This window comes from Stenella coeruleoalba (genome assembly GCF_951394435.1).
Source record: "Stenella coeruleoalba genome assembly, chromosome: 18".
NCBI classification, from domain to species: Eukaryota; Metazoa; Chordata; class Mammalia; order Artiodactyla; family Delphinidae; genus Stenella; species Stenella coeruleoalba.
The window spans coordinates 48,670,715-48,687,121 of NC_137164.1; the positions used below are offsets into that span (position 1 = coordinate 48,670,715).

The 16,407-nt window shown below is 37.7% G+C and overlaps 1 protein-coding gene across 3 annotated transcripts in view; it reads left to right on the top strand.

Annotated features, from left to right (window-relative positions):
• LMO7 (LIM domain 7) overlaps positions 1–16,407 on the top strand; it is a 202,668-nt gene that overhangs the window by 73,503 nt on the left and 112,758 nt on the right. For all 3 annotated transcript variants that reach the window (XM_079903486.1, XM_079903483.1, XM_079903484.1), the window contains one exon: positions 7,535–7,604. In XM_079903486.1, the coding sequence (XP_079759612.1) occupies positions 7,535–7,604 (70 nt within the window). The remainder of the gene's footprint in view (positions 1–7,534; positions 7,605–16,407) is intronic.

The following is a 16,407-nucleotide window of genomic DNA, read 5'->3' on the forward strand; positions in this document are numbered from 1 at the left end:
GAAAACAACAGCCTGATAAAAAAATGGACAAAGGACCTGAATAGACATTTTTCCAAAGAAGACAGGCAGATGGCCAATAGACACATGCTTAACATCACTAATCATCAGCGAAATGCAAATCAAAATCTCAGTGAGATACTATCTCACACCTGTCAGAATGACTATTATCAAAAAGACAACAAATAACAAGCGTTGGCGAGGATGTGGAGAAAAGGGAACCCTCGTGCACTGTTGGGGGGAATGTAAATTGGTGCAGCCACTATGGAGAACAGTATGGAGCTTCCTCTAAAAATTAAGAATAGAATTACCATTTAATCCAGCAATTCCACTTCTGGTTATTTTCCCCAAGAAAACGAAAACACTAATTCAAAAAGATATGTGCACCCCTAAGTTCATTGCATCATTATTTACAGTAGCCAAGATATGGAAGCAACCTAAGCACCCATTAAGAGATGAAGGGATGAAGAGGAGGTGGTATATACGCGCAGTAGAATATGACTCTGCCATAAAAAGAATGAAATCTTGCCATTTGTGACAACATAGGTGGAATTAGAGGGTATTATGCTAAGTGAAATGTCAGACAGAGAAAGACAAATACCATGATTCACGTAAATATGGAATCTAAAAACAAAAACAAGTGAACACATACAAAAAAACCAGAAACACAGTCATAGAGAACAAATAGGTGGTTGCCAGAGCGGGGGGATGGGAAATAAGTGAAATAGATGAGAGAGATTGAGAGGTACAAACTTCAGTTATAAAATAAATGAATCACGGGAGTATAGTCAATAATATTGTAATATCTTTGTATGGTGACAGATGGTAACTAGATTTATCATGGTGATCATTTTGTAATGTATAGAAATATTGGATCATTATGTTATGTACCTGGAACTAACATAGTGTTGTAGGTCAATTATGCTTCAGTAAAAAAAAACCCAAACCCAAACCTTACGTATACTAGAATATAGCCTGGATTAAAATAATAAAAAACTGAGAAAATAAAACAGAAGAATTAAAAAAATTTTGGAGGCAGTTTAAGATTCTAAGCTTTGAAGGAATAGAAAAAACCCAGAAAAAATAGACTTGAAGTTTTATGAAATAGATAACTGGCAAATAACATTCTGGGAAAAATATTTTAAGCAGAATTGGCTTAAATATTATCTGGAGTTCAAATAAACTGGTAAGGTACACGTTTGAAAATCTCAATAGACAAATGAGCAAAGGATGTGACCAAATACTTCACAAATGAAGAAATACTACTGGAAATAAATAGTAAAATCTCTACCTTCAATAGTAAGAAATAATTATGTTAAAATCAGATACGATTTTTAAATTGAACTAGTAGATAATTTAAAATCTGTTAAAAAAAATGATGGCCGTGTTATGGCAAAGTAGTCTATGATATTCTCAAAATGACCAGTTGAGTATAAGCTGGTACAGTGCTGAACAGCAATTTGGCAGTATCTGTCAAGTAATTATATGCTAGTTTATTTATTAATATAAACATATATTTATTTATCATAAAGGTTATAAGACTTTCCCCAATAATTCTTTTGTTTTGGACTCTAAGAAAAGACTACAAAATGGGAAAAAGGTATGCATAAAGCCTCTTCATAGTGGAAAATATTAAAAAGAGCTTAAATATCTAACATGTGATACATAAAACATTGGTAAAATTTTTTATATCCCTTTCAAGCAGTGCTTATAAAGCCTGCAGCACTAGGGAGATCACGCAGTAGGGCTGACAGGCAGAGGGAAACAGTGTCGCTGTTTTATCATACCATGAGGTAGACACAGGAATGATACCAGCTGATGCAAAAGTAAATTGGTTCATATTGCCAGGTTCCTTTCCAGACAAGTACCAAGAGCTTGTCACTGATGGTTTTATTTCTAGAAATAGAATATAAGAAATGATAAGGAGCATGGTCAAAGATATACATATAGACATGCATCCAAGCATTTTTACAGTGGCAAAAGTTGGGAAGAACCTAAGTTCGACTGTGAGAATCCTCTGATTTATATGAAGGGATGGAGCAGAAGTTGCGATGTTACTTAGTAGTAAAGAGCAGAACCAGGACAGGAAACCAGAGTCCTCCTGCTAACACGTATGGCTATCGATGTTGTATTGGGAAATGTCCTGTTACTCAGCAAGATCCATTAGTGCCATAATTGTTGATGTTGCCTAGAATAAGAGGACTCTGCTGTCAGACCACTTGAGCTTTGCTGGACTCACTGGAGGATGCTTCAGGCGTAACAGTGAAGCTAAACGGAAAGTCCTATCATCATGAAATGATGATTATCAATGCATTGGTACTGACTTGTTGCCGCTTCACTTACTTTCCCATCTTAGCATGTCTTGTTAACCATTTATTTGTGTTGTATCCTAATTCAGCAGTATTCAAAATTACTGCCACAGGAATTCTAGAAATCAAACTTACACGAATTTTACTACCAGTCTTTAAAAATATCAATACTGAAGTAATCATAAAATTCTGTATTGAATGTTTTTTTTTTAGAAGATGTTGGGGGTAGGAGTTTATTAATTAATTAATTTAGTTTTGCTGTGTTGCATCTTCGTTTCTGTGCGAGGGCTTTCTCTAGTTGTGGCAAGCGGGGGCCACTCTTCATCGCCGTGCGCGGGCCTCTCACTATGGCGGCCTCTCTTGTTGCGGAGCACAGGCTCCAGACGCGCAGGCTCAGTAGTTGTGGCTCACGGGCCTAGTTGCTCCGCGGCATGTGGGATCCTCCCAGACCAGGGCTCAAACCCGTGTCTCCTGCATTAGCAGGCAGATTCTCAACCACTGCGCCACCAGGGAAGCCCCTTGAATGTTTTTAAACTTTAAAATTTTAAATTACATATGCTTATTACTTTATCCATGGATGTGTGATCACTACTCAAGATGGTTTTTATTTTTAAAATATTACAACTTATGAATTTAGCTGTAGATAATTAATTAAAAATATTAGTAAAACATGTACTTATGATAACCATTCTAAATTAATATATCTGGTAGAGAGCTTACTCTCTCTTTTTTCAAAAAATATTTATTTACTTATTATTTATTTATTTAGGCTGCGCCGGGTCTTTGTTGTGGCCCTTGGGATCTTTGTTGGGCATGCGGGCTTCTTAGTTGCGGCATGCATGCGGGATCTAGTTCCCTGACCAGGCATCGAACCTGGGCCCCCTGCATTGGAAGCGTGGAGTATTACCCACTGGACCACCAGGGAAGTCCCTAGAGAGCTTACTCTCTTGATCAGCATTTGACAATCAAGAGAGAACACTGAAGATTGACTTGTTTGGTAACAAAAAATGACAAAGGGGAATAGCACAAAATCATGTCTAGCATTTGAGTGAAACTAAAAAAGTTCTTCTAAATTTATTTCTACAAAGAAGATAGAGATTTTGAATCATTCACAGAAAAATTTCTGCGTTAGAAGTTAGTGGGTTTATAAAATATTTGATATGCCAGATCCTTCGATAAGTGCTAGGAGATGTGTTTGGAATGAGAGAACATCCTTGCACTTAGCACCTTCACTGGCTGGTTGCTCTGTGGCTGGTCCCAGTGCAGTGCTCTGTCTTTACTTGACATCTGTTTGTTGAGCAGAGTCTGCATCTCGAAGAAACCTAGACAAATGATTGTGTCGAGTAACAGATAAAACAAGGCATTGCTCCTTAATTTGTAAGGAAATGTGTAATATCTTTAGTATATCTTTTAAACAAATATTTAGCTTACTGACAGGAAAAGTTTGACTAATGTGGGGATATATGTTTAGAAAATGCAGCCGAAAGAAAGGTATTAAAAATATGTATGTGTGAATGACTAACCAAATACTTATAGGTGAAAAAGTTCACTCTCATTGCATTGATATACTCTTTGATGTCAGTCTTTGTGGTACATTTGGAAAAAATCTTTGGAAATAGGAAGTCAAAAGATGTCTCTCGATTTTCTACGTCTGCTGAAGAGCTTTCTGATAAAGGGGAAATGAGATTTGGCATTTGGAACTAGTTCCTGGAGACCAAGAGACAGAGCATCACATTCTAGTTCTCATTAAAGCCTTTTATAACTGAGCCAGACGCCATATTGAGCTCTATGTGCAGTTTTCTTGGAGTGTTGCCTCTGACTTATATTTAAAGTCAGGTCACATTCACTGGTGATGAGATTTCTGAACAGAGACAACTTCCTAGCATCTGTTATGTAACTCAACTCCCTTGGAGGGAGGGGCAATACATTTTGGGGAGGAGAAGAAGAGGAAATAGATAAAACTGGAGGAAAGAGATGAAGGAGAGGGGTTGTAGTCCTTTTTGCGGGGGTGCTCTACCATGGGAGATAGCAAGTGACTAGGTGTTTCCTGTTCTGGTTTTCATCTTACTAAAGGAGCACACCCCTGGTATGCTAGCAAAGTACATGGCCATGAGGGAAAGCCTGGGGGAGTCGAGGTATGATTCTATATAGGATTAGAGGGGTGGGGCAAAGGGATGCAGGCAGACAAAGTGGTCCCTTGACTGCCTCTAGTTCCTTGTGTACAGAGGTATCTGGAAAGTTAGCATGTTATATGGTTCTTAAATAGAGCCAGTGACCTGAAGCCAGTGTTGCCTTTAGGAATTCCACATGTATAATTGAAGAATACTTATTATGCAAAGAAGTTCCATTTGTAAAAGAGAGTAGTATCTCTCTTGTGTGGCACTTGTATTTTATTTGACATAAGACTATGCCCTATTCCTTTAGATAGACTTAAATTTCACAGAATTTTAGATTTTATGAAACCTGTTTTTCTCCCCAGAAGAAACATCCTAGTCTTTCTTTAATTGTATCTGAATATAATTACTCATGATTCATAATCAGATTGGATGGTCACTATTTGCCAAAACTATATGAGCATTTTCTCCATATTCTAGTGCTTAGAACTGATACCATTTTAACAGTTGACAAAATAAAACAGCATTTTCCTCTAGTCACACTGCTTTTTTTAGAGGGTAGTTTGCATGTTATCCAGAGTGTTGTTTTTCCTTGTGGTTATTTCCATGTTTGTACACATACGAGGAGGTTCAGGAATGGATGCCAATCCATTGGGTGTATGTTGCTTCTAAGTAATAGCTCTGAAACTTTCTGATGAGGGAGGAGTCCATTAACTCACTATTGGGAGATGTCATTTATCTGTGCTGTTTGCTTTACCTCTATCCCTTGCCTCCTTTGGCTGACTTAATTGAGAGTAGGCTGTGTTATTATCCATTCCAGAAACTGTATTAAAAAAAAATTCTCGGGCTTCCCTGGTGGCGCAGTGGTTGAGAGTCTGTCTGCCGATGCAGGGGACACGGGTTCGTGCCTTGGCCCGGGAAGATCCCACATGCCGCGGAGCGGCTGGGCTCGTGAGCCATGGCCACTGAGCCTGCGCGTCCGGAGGCTGTGCTCCGCAGCGGGAGAGGCCACAACAGTGAGAGGCCCAAGTACCGCAAAAAAAAAAGAAAAAAAAATTCTCTATTACTAACGCTGTAATACAAAAATGGTAAGCGAAGTAAACAGATAAATTGAATGATCTGGCCAAAGTTACCGGTGACTCAAGTGGGTGGAGGCGGAATTTATGACACACTTCCTTTAATAAGGACAACTGATGTCAGATTTCCCTGACATTTTATAAGATGCCCCAGCTCATATTGGTGTCTAACTTTTTTTTTTTTTTTTGCGGTACGCGGGCCCCTCCCGCTGCGGAGCACAGGCTCCGGACGCGCAGGCTCACGGGCCCAGGCGCTCCGCGGCATGTGGGATCCTCCCGGACCGGGGCACGAACCCGTGTCCCCTGCATCGGCAGGCGGACTCTCAACCACTGCGCCACCAGGGAAACCCCTATGTCTAACTTTTAATATCACAGAAAGATTACATTTTAAGGTTCAAGTTCCGTAGGAAAGTCACTGTCAAACTAGTGGTCAACAACTGCTATGAATTTCTTGGTTGACGCTATGTTAGAATTATGTTTCTGTTAAGTAATGTTTCAGTTATTTGTACTATGCGTTGCAAGAAGCCACCAGTAATAGAATTCAAGAAATACTTGCTTAATAGGGAACAACTAGAACAATTAAATTGGAAATGTCATTTCTTATAAACCTGCTCAATTCTTTGCTAGCTCTTCAGCTAGTGATTAAAGAAAAATATTGTGACCATGAGGGAGAAAGCCTTCCTTCCTACGTGATTTTCAGTGCACAAATAAGAAATTAGGAGTCAAAGAGTAACAGTTCTTGGAAATGCTTAAAGTCGAGGGGTGGTTCTGTCATCTATGTTGTCTAAAGATCTTTGTGTGAAGAAACTATGAAAACAGAAAAACAGCTTTTGTTCACCAGACTAAATCTTCATAAGCCACTGTTTGGTAATTTTGAATCCTGTTAACAACATTCTGAAGCTTATTAAGTTGAGACTTTTGTCTTCTTTATTTTTAGCACACTCAAGTGTATATATAAATCTCTGGAATGTTGAAGGAGTGACATTCCACAAGTGTCAGATTTTTTTTTTTTTTTCTGTTGCCCATTGTGAAGGGGAGACCAGTAAATTAAGAATGTTTGATTCTTTCTCCTATATTTGCTTTCCTTTTGGAACTCTGTTACAGAATAAAGAATTGTTTTTTTGTGGAAGCATTACTGAATAGGAAAATCATTGTTTCAAATTATAGTTTTCTGGCAGTGATTAATGATTAATTAATGAGGCTAGCTTTACTAGAAAAACATTATTATAATATTAAATTTCTACATGGCTTGGCACTATTATCAGTGCACAGCAACAAAAATATAGAATTCACCATAATCTAGATTTAGAACCAAAAATTGTACTCTTAAGTTTCAGGTGTCAAAGCTGGGCTCTAAAAGTGTTTTAGAATCTAGAGACTTACAAATATCCTTGCAGATTCTGTAATAGCAACATAAACTTTTGTTCAGTGTTAGATTCTGAAGTGACTGTTAGCCTATTTTGGGGAGTTCCGGTGCATTTAAATTTTTACCCAGTCATTCCGCAGTGATAACAAAGCAATCATAGAGTTGAATGAGTTACCAATGGGAAATAGTTGTTATTTGGATGAGTTCCACTGCACCCTTTACATATGGCAAAGAAAAAAATATGGTTTGAATCTACCTTTTTAAAACATGGATCAGTTTGAGAAAAAAAAATCAGTAAAAATGATTAAGAAAAAAGTACTCTTAGGTTGAAGAGAACTATATTACAATGAAAGAGATTCTTAAACTAACTGTTGAAACAGAATCAAATATTACCTTACTTTAACAAATGTGGAACTATTTTTAAAGGACATGTCTTTGAATGTAGAAGTGTGTCTGTATGTTCTAAGAGGCCCGTGTCACTGTTGTTGGCATTGCTGGTCTCTGTTTCTTGACTTATTTTCTTAGTTGTTTGCTTTCTGTTGTGCTCTTGGACCTGAAGAAAATATTGGGGTGGATGAATGACATGTATGATTTTTGAGGATGTTAAAAAGAACACTAAACTAATATTGGCATTCTTGTAACTGCATACGTTGTTTCTTTATTTACTTTCAGTTTGATTAATAAGCTTAAACCTGGTGTCATTAAGAAGATAAATAGACTGTCCACACCAATAGCAGGTTTGGTAAGTAATAAATTATCTTCAAAATTATACTTGTTTCTGAAATGTAAAAAGATGGGCATAAACACGTTCTCTTATCTGGAATTATCATAGATATTAGGTTTGGGGTCTTTTTTTCTCAAGAAAAGTATTTCTTGTGATCTTGTCCTTATATCTTTAGTTCTTCCTTCTGTTTCCATTCTGCCTGGAGGCTTTTATTCTATTTATTTAATTTTTTGTTTGTTTTGCTTCTTGTGCCCTCAAACTGCCTATATCCCCCCTTTTGGCCCATTTCTTCCACAAATTGCATTTGTTTAGGATCACGGTCTTTCCGAAACTCAGTCCTCCGTGTAGTGGTTGCTAGTTGACCACAGTTTATGGAAACTGGCCAAAGCTGATGAGTTGTTACATTTCAGGTGCTTCGTGCTTATACATTGCCCTTGCTCAGCATGCAGGTTTTGGAGTGTATTTGCAACATACTTAAGACCTGTCACCTCTTTTGGTTTCCTACCAACATCCTGTGTGATGTTGGGCAAGTCTCTGTCTTCTACTTTGCCTCAGTAACCTTTTCCATAAGATGACTATGGATGACTCTCTAGATTCATTCTAGCTTTAAATCCGGAGTTTTGTGTATGAAAAACACCCCATACTATCATTATATAGATTCTCTGCTGTATCAAGACCCTAGAGAGATCAATAATAATGTGGGACCATATCTTTGGAAATAAATAATTTATAATTACAAATGATGGATAATTTTCAAAATGTTAGCATTCCCGGGGCTCCCCTGGTGGCGTAGTGGTTGAGAGTCCGCCTGCCGATGCGGGGGACACGGTTCGTGCCCCGGTCTGGGAAGATCCCACATGCCGCAGAGTGGCTGGGCCTGTGAGCCATGGCCGCTGAGCCTGCGCGTCCGGAGCCTGTGCTCCGCAACGGGAGAGGCCACAGCAGTGAGAGGCCCGTGTACCGCAAAAAAAAAAAAAAAATGTTAGCATTCCCTAAGAATCAAGGCTGATGATGGGAGTCAGGTAAAAAATTAATTTTACAAAACACTCAAGTTTAAGACAGCTAATAACTGGAATGTAAATAAAATATTGTTAGTATTTTATCTTTGGAATAGTCAAGCTGCTTATAATACATTCAGGAACCTTCTGTTTGGCCATGCATGTGTTTGCAGGTATTAAAGGCATGACGGATTAAAGGTAGCAGTACTAAAATTTCTGGGTTTGCAGCTGGCATGAAGATGTCATCAGAATTTTGACAGGAATAAGTTGGTGGCAGAGTGTTTATTATTAGAAAATACCTGTCTAGGAGAGAAGGAAAGAAGAGTTTTTACAGTTGTCTCTTTGAAAGATCAGAAAATTACTATTTTCTTTTGAAATATAGAATGCAGTGGACCCTTGAGCAAAGCGAGAGTTAGGAGCACCAACCTCCTGCGCACTTGAAAATCTGTGTGTAACTTCTGACTCCCCCCCCAAACTTAACTGCTAATAGCTTACTATTGACCAGAAGCCTTATTGATAACATAGTCGATTAACCCATATTTTGTATGTTATATGTATTATCAATATATACTGTATTGTTATAATAAAGTAAGTTAGATAAAAGAAAGTGTTAAGAAAATCCTAAGGAAGAGAAAATACATTTACAGTACTGTACTGTATTTATTGAAACCATAAGTTTACATTGTCTGTTTACAAGATGAATCATCTGTCTGTCAATACCAACATCAATATTGTCTCATATGATACAAAACACTATAGCTGTTATACATATTACTGACATTAGTCATAAAATTGAAAAGGTAATGTGAAAAAGAAATTCATATTTATTTAAAGGTATAATGATTCATGCATTGTTAACAAAGAAACAACACTATGATTGCTTCATGGTTACCAAGCCTATACACTAATAAATGAACCATTATATGATTTTTGTGGCGTACAGTATTACAGTCATATTTATAATACAGTATTAGAAACATTGTTACATTGAAAAACCCACTTACCCGTGATGATAGTCCGATATGCAGTTTCTCCAATCATGAGAGAGAGAGAGGCATATTGTACTGTAATGTAATTCCTTGAAAGCAAAGTTATAAAACAGTAAGAAAACTAACAAATAATTTTATATTAAATATCACTCACCTTATGCCTGTGTAAAGGTATCTACATATATTTTATGCATTCACGATATATACTAACTTTTTCTTAATTTTTTCGATATTTCTAGGCTACATGGTTCATCTGTGAGTTTTTTCAAATTGTCACAAATCTCCAAAAAATTTTCCAATATATTTCTTGAAAAAATATCTACGTATAAATGGACCTGTGCAGTTCAAACTTTTGTTGTTCAAGGGTCAACTGTCTATATATAAAGTTCCAGAACAGTTGGGCTCAAATATTAATTCCTTCCTTCTTACCAAGTTACATCTGTTCTATTTCTGTCATGACTAAGCAACTGACATGATATTTTCATTGGTCTCAAACTTGGTTGGGTAAAAAACTTTCATATATATGCATGTATTGCAATATATATATATGTATGAATTACTTCTAGCAATATAGGAGTCAGAGGTGTTATTTAAGGAATAAAGTTAAAGAACTTTTGTTTTTGAAGTCTTCCTAGGAAGAAACATTCAATTTAATAGAATAAATATGTTTTATATGAAAATAACTTTTACGAAATAACTTCTGTGACAATGGAAAGTATGAATTGTATTGAAAGTACTCTGTTTTTTCAGATGGCTTGAGTTATTCTCAGTGTTATAGGTTGAATTGTGTCCTGCCCCTCAAAAAAATGATACAATGCAGGCATACCTCAATTTATTGTGCTTCGCTTTAGTGCACTTTGCAGATACTGCATTTTTTATAAATTGAAGGTTTGTGGCAACCCTGCATCGAACAAGTTTTATCAGTGCCATTTTTCTAACAGCATTTTTTCACCCCATGTCTCTGGGTCATATTTGGGTAATTCTTGCAGTATTTCAAACTTTTTCATTATTATTATATTCGTTGTGGTGATCCATGACCAGTGTTCTCTGATGTCACTTCTATGACTCTCTGAAGGCTCAGATGATGGTTAGTATGTTTTAGCAATACAGTATTTGTTAATTAAGGTATGTGTGTTGCTTCATTAGACATAATGCTACTGCACACTTGATAGACTACAGTTAGTATAAACATAACTTTTATATGCACTGGGAGACAAAAAAAATTCACGTGACTTGCTTTATGGCGGTGGTCTGGAACCCAACCCACAGTATCTCTGAGGTATGCCTATATACCGAAGTCCTAAACTGCAGTACCTCAGAATGTGATCTTATTTGGGAAGAGGGTTGTCACATGGAGTATGGGAACAGAGGCCATAATGGAGTAGGGTAGGCACCCTAATCTAATATGATTGGCATCCTTATAAGAAGATGGCCTTATGAAGGCAGGTACACACAGGAAGAAAGCCATGTGACAACTGAGAATTGGCGTGATGCGTCCACAGGCCAAGGAGGAGCAGAGATTGCCAGCAAACCACCAGAAACTGGAAGAGGCAAGGAAGGATTCTTCTACAGGTTTCATGGGAGCATGGCTTTGTGCATACCTTGATGTTGGACTTCTTGTCTCCAGAACTGTGAGACAATACATCTCTGTTGCTTTAAGCCACTTGGTTTGTGGTACTTTGTCATGGCAGCCCTCGGAAACTAATACAGATAGGTAAATGTTTCAGTTAATACTTGCCTTTTAAAAAACTTTTTATTTTGAAATGTAGATTCAGAGGAAGTTGCAAAAAAAACAGTACACGGAGTTCCTCTGTGCCTTTCACCCCAGTTTCCCGCATTGTAACATCTCGTATAACTCTGGTACAATATTGAAACCAGGAATTCACACTGGTACATTCAAAGACTTTAATCAGATCCACCAGTTTTACATGTAGTTAATGGTAACAAAGAGCAAAGATGCTTTCAAGCTACGTGAGGTGAAGAGTGTTTTATTGTAAGGATTTTCCAGAGGACTCTCGTTAATCTAGTGCTCAGGCATAAACATGGCAGCTGGGTTCAACATGACTACTTTTTTCTGTCCCATTTCTAACAGGAAATGGCATCCCTTAGTTGCGTTTCCCAAGAGAGGAATCTGAATGGATCAGATTACATTTTCTTTTTTTTTTTTGTTAAATTGGAGTATAGTTGATTTACAGTGTTGTGTAATGTTGTGTTAGTTTCAGCTGTACAGCAAAGTGCATCAGTTATACGTACACATACATCCACTCCTTTTCAGATTCTTTTCCCATATAGGTTGTTACAGAATATTGAGTAGAGTTCCCTGTGCTATACAGTAGGTCCCTATTAGTTATCTATTTTATATATAGTAGGGTATATATGATAATCCCAATCTCCTAATTTATCCCTTCCCCCCAGGTTTCCCCTTTGCTAACCATAAGTTTGATTTCGAGATCTGTGAGTCTGAGATTACCTTTTTCTTTCCAGGCTACAGATCTCGTGGGTCAGTGGCCAGCTAGTAGGTGAGTTCCTTAAGGGAGAGAGTGGTCTTGGCTGACTGGGCTGTGGTCAGGAGTATTCATTTCCTTTAGTTTGTTCAGTTCTGGTGTGTGAGTTGAAGTTGTTTCATGAATGAAGTTTGTTTGGGGGTAGATACCAAGTTAGGTCAAATACAGCAGTAATTACACAATTTCTGTGTAAGGGTTTGTTAAGCTATGTGAGTGTAATGCTCCAAGCCCCCTCTTGCATTCCTCTCTTTTTTACTCTCTTCTTCAGTTATGACTTTTATCTGTTTCATGTCCACTCCCATGTGTATTTAACTTTGAAGCCAAGGCTGTGGATTTACCCATGGCAGATGGACCTGTGTGAAACACTTGGAATATCCCCTGAGCAATGACAACACAGAGGGAGATGTTAAGATGATTCAGAAGTATATTGAATGCTTTGCTTAAAACATTCATATGATTATATGATTACTTTTTTCTTTAGGAAGGCAGTAATCATGTTCTCATAGGTCTTCTAGAGATACAGCTTTCCTTGCTTGATTGAGTTTTGTAAAGAAATACATTTTCCCCTATCCTTTAAATTCTTTTTGTTCTTTATAAAGCCATGCTTAAAAATTCTAACGCAAGAGTTTGAGTCTTCCAAAAATTAGCTGGTGTTAAATGTGGGTATGTTCAAATCACTGAAACTCAAAACCAAAACTTTGAGAATTAAAAAACTCAACCTCAAAACAAACCCCTGAGAAACAGGCAAGATATTCTGATGGTGAAAAGAGCCGTTGAACCAGAATATTATTTACCATCTGCATTAATGTGCATGAGATACAATATGTGTAGAAAACATCAAGGAAGTTATTAACCGTAAGACTTATAGTCATCTTGGACCCCTAATGGTCTATTTGTATTTTCTAAAGCAAGGTTTCTCAACCTTGGCACTATTGACATTTTGGACTGGATAATTCTTTGTTGCGGGAGTCTGTCCTGTGCATTGTAGAACGTTGAGGAGCATCCCTGGCCTCTACTCAATAGATGCAAGTAGCACTGTGCCCTCCATCCCCGCCTTGTGACAACTAAAAATGTCTCCTGACATTGCCAATAACCCCTATGGCATAAAATCATCCCTGGTTGAGAACCACTGAGCTAAAGAATCAAGAAAGTAAACCCTACCCTTTTATATGGACTAGTTTGCTGACTGACTACAGATTTCATTGTTCTCATGCTTGGCATTTCAATTGCGATTTCCCTTTGAAAAGCAATGGTATCCTAGAAAATTTAGTTTGAATCATTTGTTTGTTTGAATGTTTGTGTCTGTCAGTGGGCTTAGTAGAAAAATCCTTGGTATATCCGGACTTGCATGAAAAATATGGGCTCAATTTGAACATCTTTGCTCTAAAGTGTTATTCTTTCAGATTCCTTTAAGAGTGGAATGTGTAAGGTTGACTACAGAGGCTGGGAAAGTTGTCTCCTCATTCAGGAATGCTGTAGAATGTAGGAAATGGGCAAAGATGCCAGCTAGCTTAAGCTGTTAGATGTGTCATTTTCTCCTGCCTTCATAATGGTTATTTTAAGAAATAAAGCAAGTCTATGGGTCTGCCATTTTTCAGAAGGTTATTAGTGGTCAGTGTTCTTGTACCTGTGTAAAATTACTTCTGATTCATTCATCTTCACTCACCTATACACTTGGGTGTCAGCAAAGTAGTGCAACCTAGTCTATGCCAAGGTCACTGTTGAAACATCTAGTTGTTCCCTTCTGCTGTAGTAGAAAATTCACCTGAGGAATCAGCTATAAAATTTAAATATTCTGATACAGGTTTTATCATGTACTTTTCTGAAAACTACTCTTAAGCAATGACTATATTTATCCCATTAAAAATTTTTTTTTAGTAAAATAAGCCCAGGGGTTGGGAGAGGGGAGGTTTGTGAAACGCTGAGTTTGCGAGTTCTTTCTACAAGTAAAATCAAAATGTGAGACCTCAAGACAGACTGTTTTCAGGAGAAAAAAACTTTCTTCTGTTTCCTTTCTCTTCCAAGTTGAAATAATGTAAGAAGTACAAATATAATTACTAGTTTCATTCAAGGGTGGTACTTTTCTGGGTAAGAGGCAGGAATGAATTTTGTATGGTTGAAGAGAAAGTACTCAAGGAATATTAGAATGTGGCTTGGATGAACAGCCAGTATGAATATATGCCTTGCTTGAAAGAGTGGTGATTGAGAGTTGCTCTGTACTAGGTCAAACCCAATGTGTGTCTCAGAGGGAATATCTCTCTCGTTGGTAATAAGCAAGATGCATTTGTGAAAATATTTGGATGTTAATATATGCAAAACACTGATAACAAGCTGCGGCATGAGAAGAGAGGGGAAAATGGTGTACAGCTAGTTTAAAATAACCATTTAATGGTAAGATCAGTAGTGTCTATTTTCTGGTCTTTTTTTTTTTTTTTTTTTGCGGTACGCGGGCCTCTCACTGTTGTGGCCTCTCCCGTTGCGGAGCACAGGCTCCGGACGCGCAGGCTCAGCGGCCATGGCTCACGGGCCCAGCCGCTCTGCGGCATGTGGGATCTTCCCAGACCGGGGCACGAACCCGTGTCCCCTGCATCCGCAGGTGGACTCTCAACCACTGCGCCACCAGGGAAGCCCTATTTTCTGGTCTTGAATTTTATTGCTGACTTCGTAGATTTGTTGAAGGAGATCTTCCACCTAGTAAATTTGGGAGAGGCTTCCACCAAGCAAATTCTTTTTGATTCACTCATCCTTGCCAATTCGATTATTTAGCCAATAAGAGCAGGATTTTCGTACTGAGCTGATTCTGACTGCCCTGCCCCCCATCTTTAGATGGATGGGGGTCAACATGGAGGTCCCCTCCCATAACCCTACTCTTGCCTCAACTCTTAGTTTTCATGTTCTTTATTTCCTCACAGTTGATAAATAACAAAGGCTAAATGTTTCTATAAATTACCATTTCTCACCTCTTACTGTATTGGAATAATTTCATATATGTTGGGTCAGACCTTGGAGTTTTGAGTTAAAAGATTTTTTTTCTTTTCTTTCATTTCCTAATGAGACAGTGAAGGTTAAACTATATCAATACACTTGATTAAAACTGCTCCGTCTCGGTCTCATGATTAAAACTCTATTAAAGAAATGTTTTTATTACAAAGGGAAGGTGAACCACTGTTACAAGCTGTGTAACACTAACATTTAAACTATTCTTATTTTACTAGCATGCCAATCTCATTATTTTATTTGAAAACAAAACACCAATAACACAAATACGGAGTACTTTTTCTTACTTCTTAATAAAGACATAGAAGAGTACTATAATGTTACCATTTTTAGTGTACTATTGCACTGGTGTAAGAAATCATAGCATAAAAGTTAGCCAGTACTAAAAAAAAAAGATCACTTTGTGCATTTGAAATGACATTTTCCATGGTTGTATTTTAATGTAAATAACTTTTTTCTAATGTATCTTTTATTGGAATTTCTGTGGATCACCATCTGTACTTTGAAATGGTTTAGGGTTACCAGTAATCAAGTCTGAGGAAACAGACTGATGTGCATTGGATGTCTTCAAGGTAACAAATATTAGATATTAAATATCCAAATGCCTTAATACCTCCATGTAAATGGCATATAAATAAGTCAGTGATGACTGAGTTATTTATATAAAGTATTTTTAGGAGATCTCCTCAAGTTTTCTTGTCACCCTATTTTTCTCCAACTCTCAACTGAAATTAAGTATCACCAAGAGTAGAAACTTAGTGTCAACATTGAAATTGGTTACAATGCCCTTATAATGATGCAGCACTGTAAATCAGGAAACTCCGGTTTTATTTCTAGCCATAATCTCTTAGTCATGGCATTGGCACAAGTTTAGGAACACTTCCCTATGGTTTCAAAACTTACTCGTTTTTAAATCTAAGATGAACATTTATGTGCCAACTTTCAGCCTTGAGGGCAACTTTTTTCAAAACATTAATGAGGGCTTCCCTGGTGGCGCAGTGGTTGAGAGTCCACCTGCGGATGCAGGGGACACGGGTTTGTGCCCCGGTCTGGGAAGATCCCACATGCCTCGGAGCGGCTGGGCCCGTGGGCCATGGCCGCTGGGCCTGCGCGTCCGGAGCCTGTGCTCCGCGGCGGGAGAGACCACAACAGTGAGAGGCCCGCGTACCACAAAAAAAAAAAAAAAAAAAAAAAATTGATTCAGAGTAAGATTATGTCATACATGACAGTTTTATTCAGATACAAAGACACTTTGAACAATCTCTCTTTAGGCATCTTTTTAATGTAGAAATTGGAAATGGAAGAGCAGATGACGTTAATATGAAATAGAACC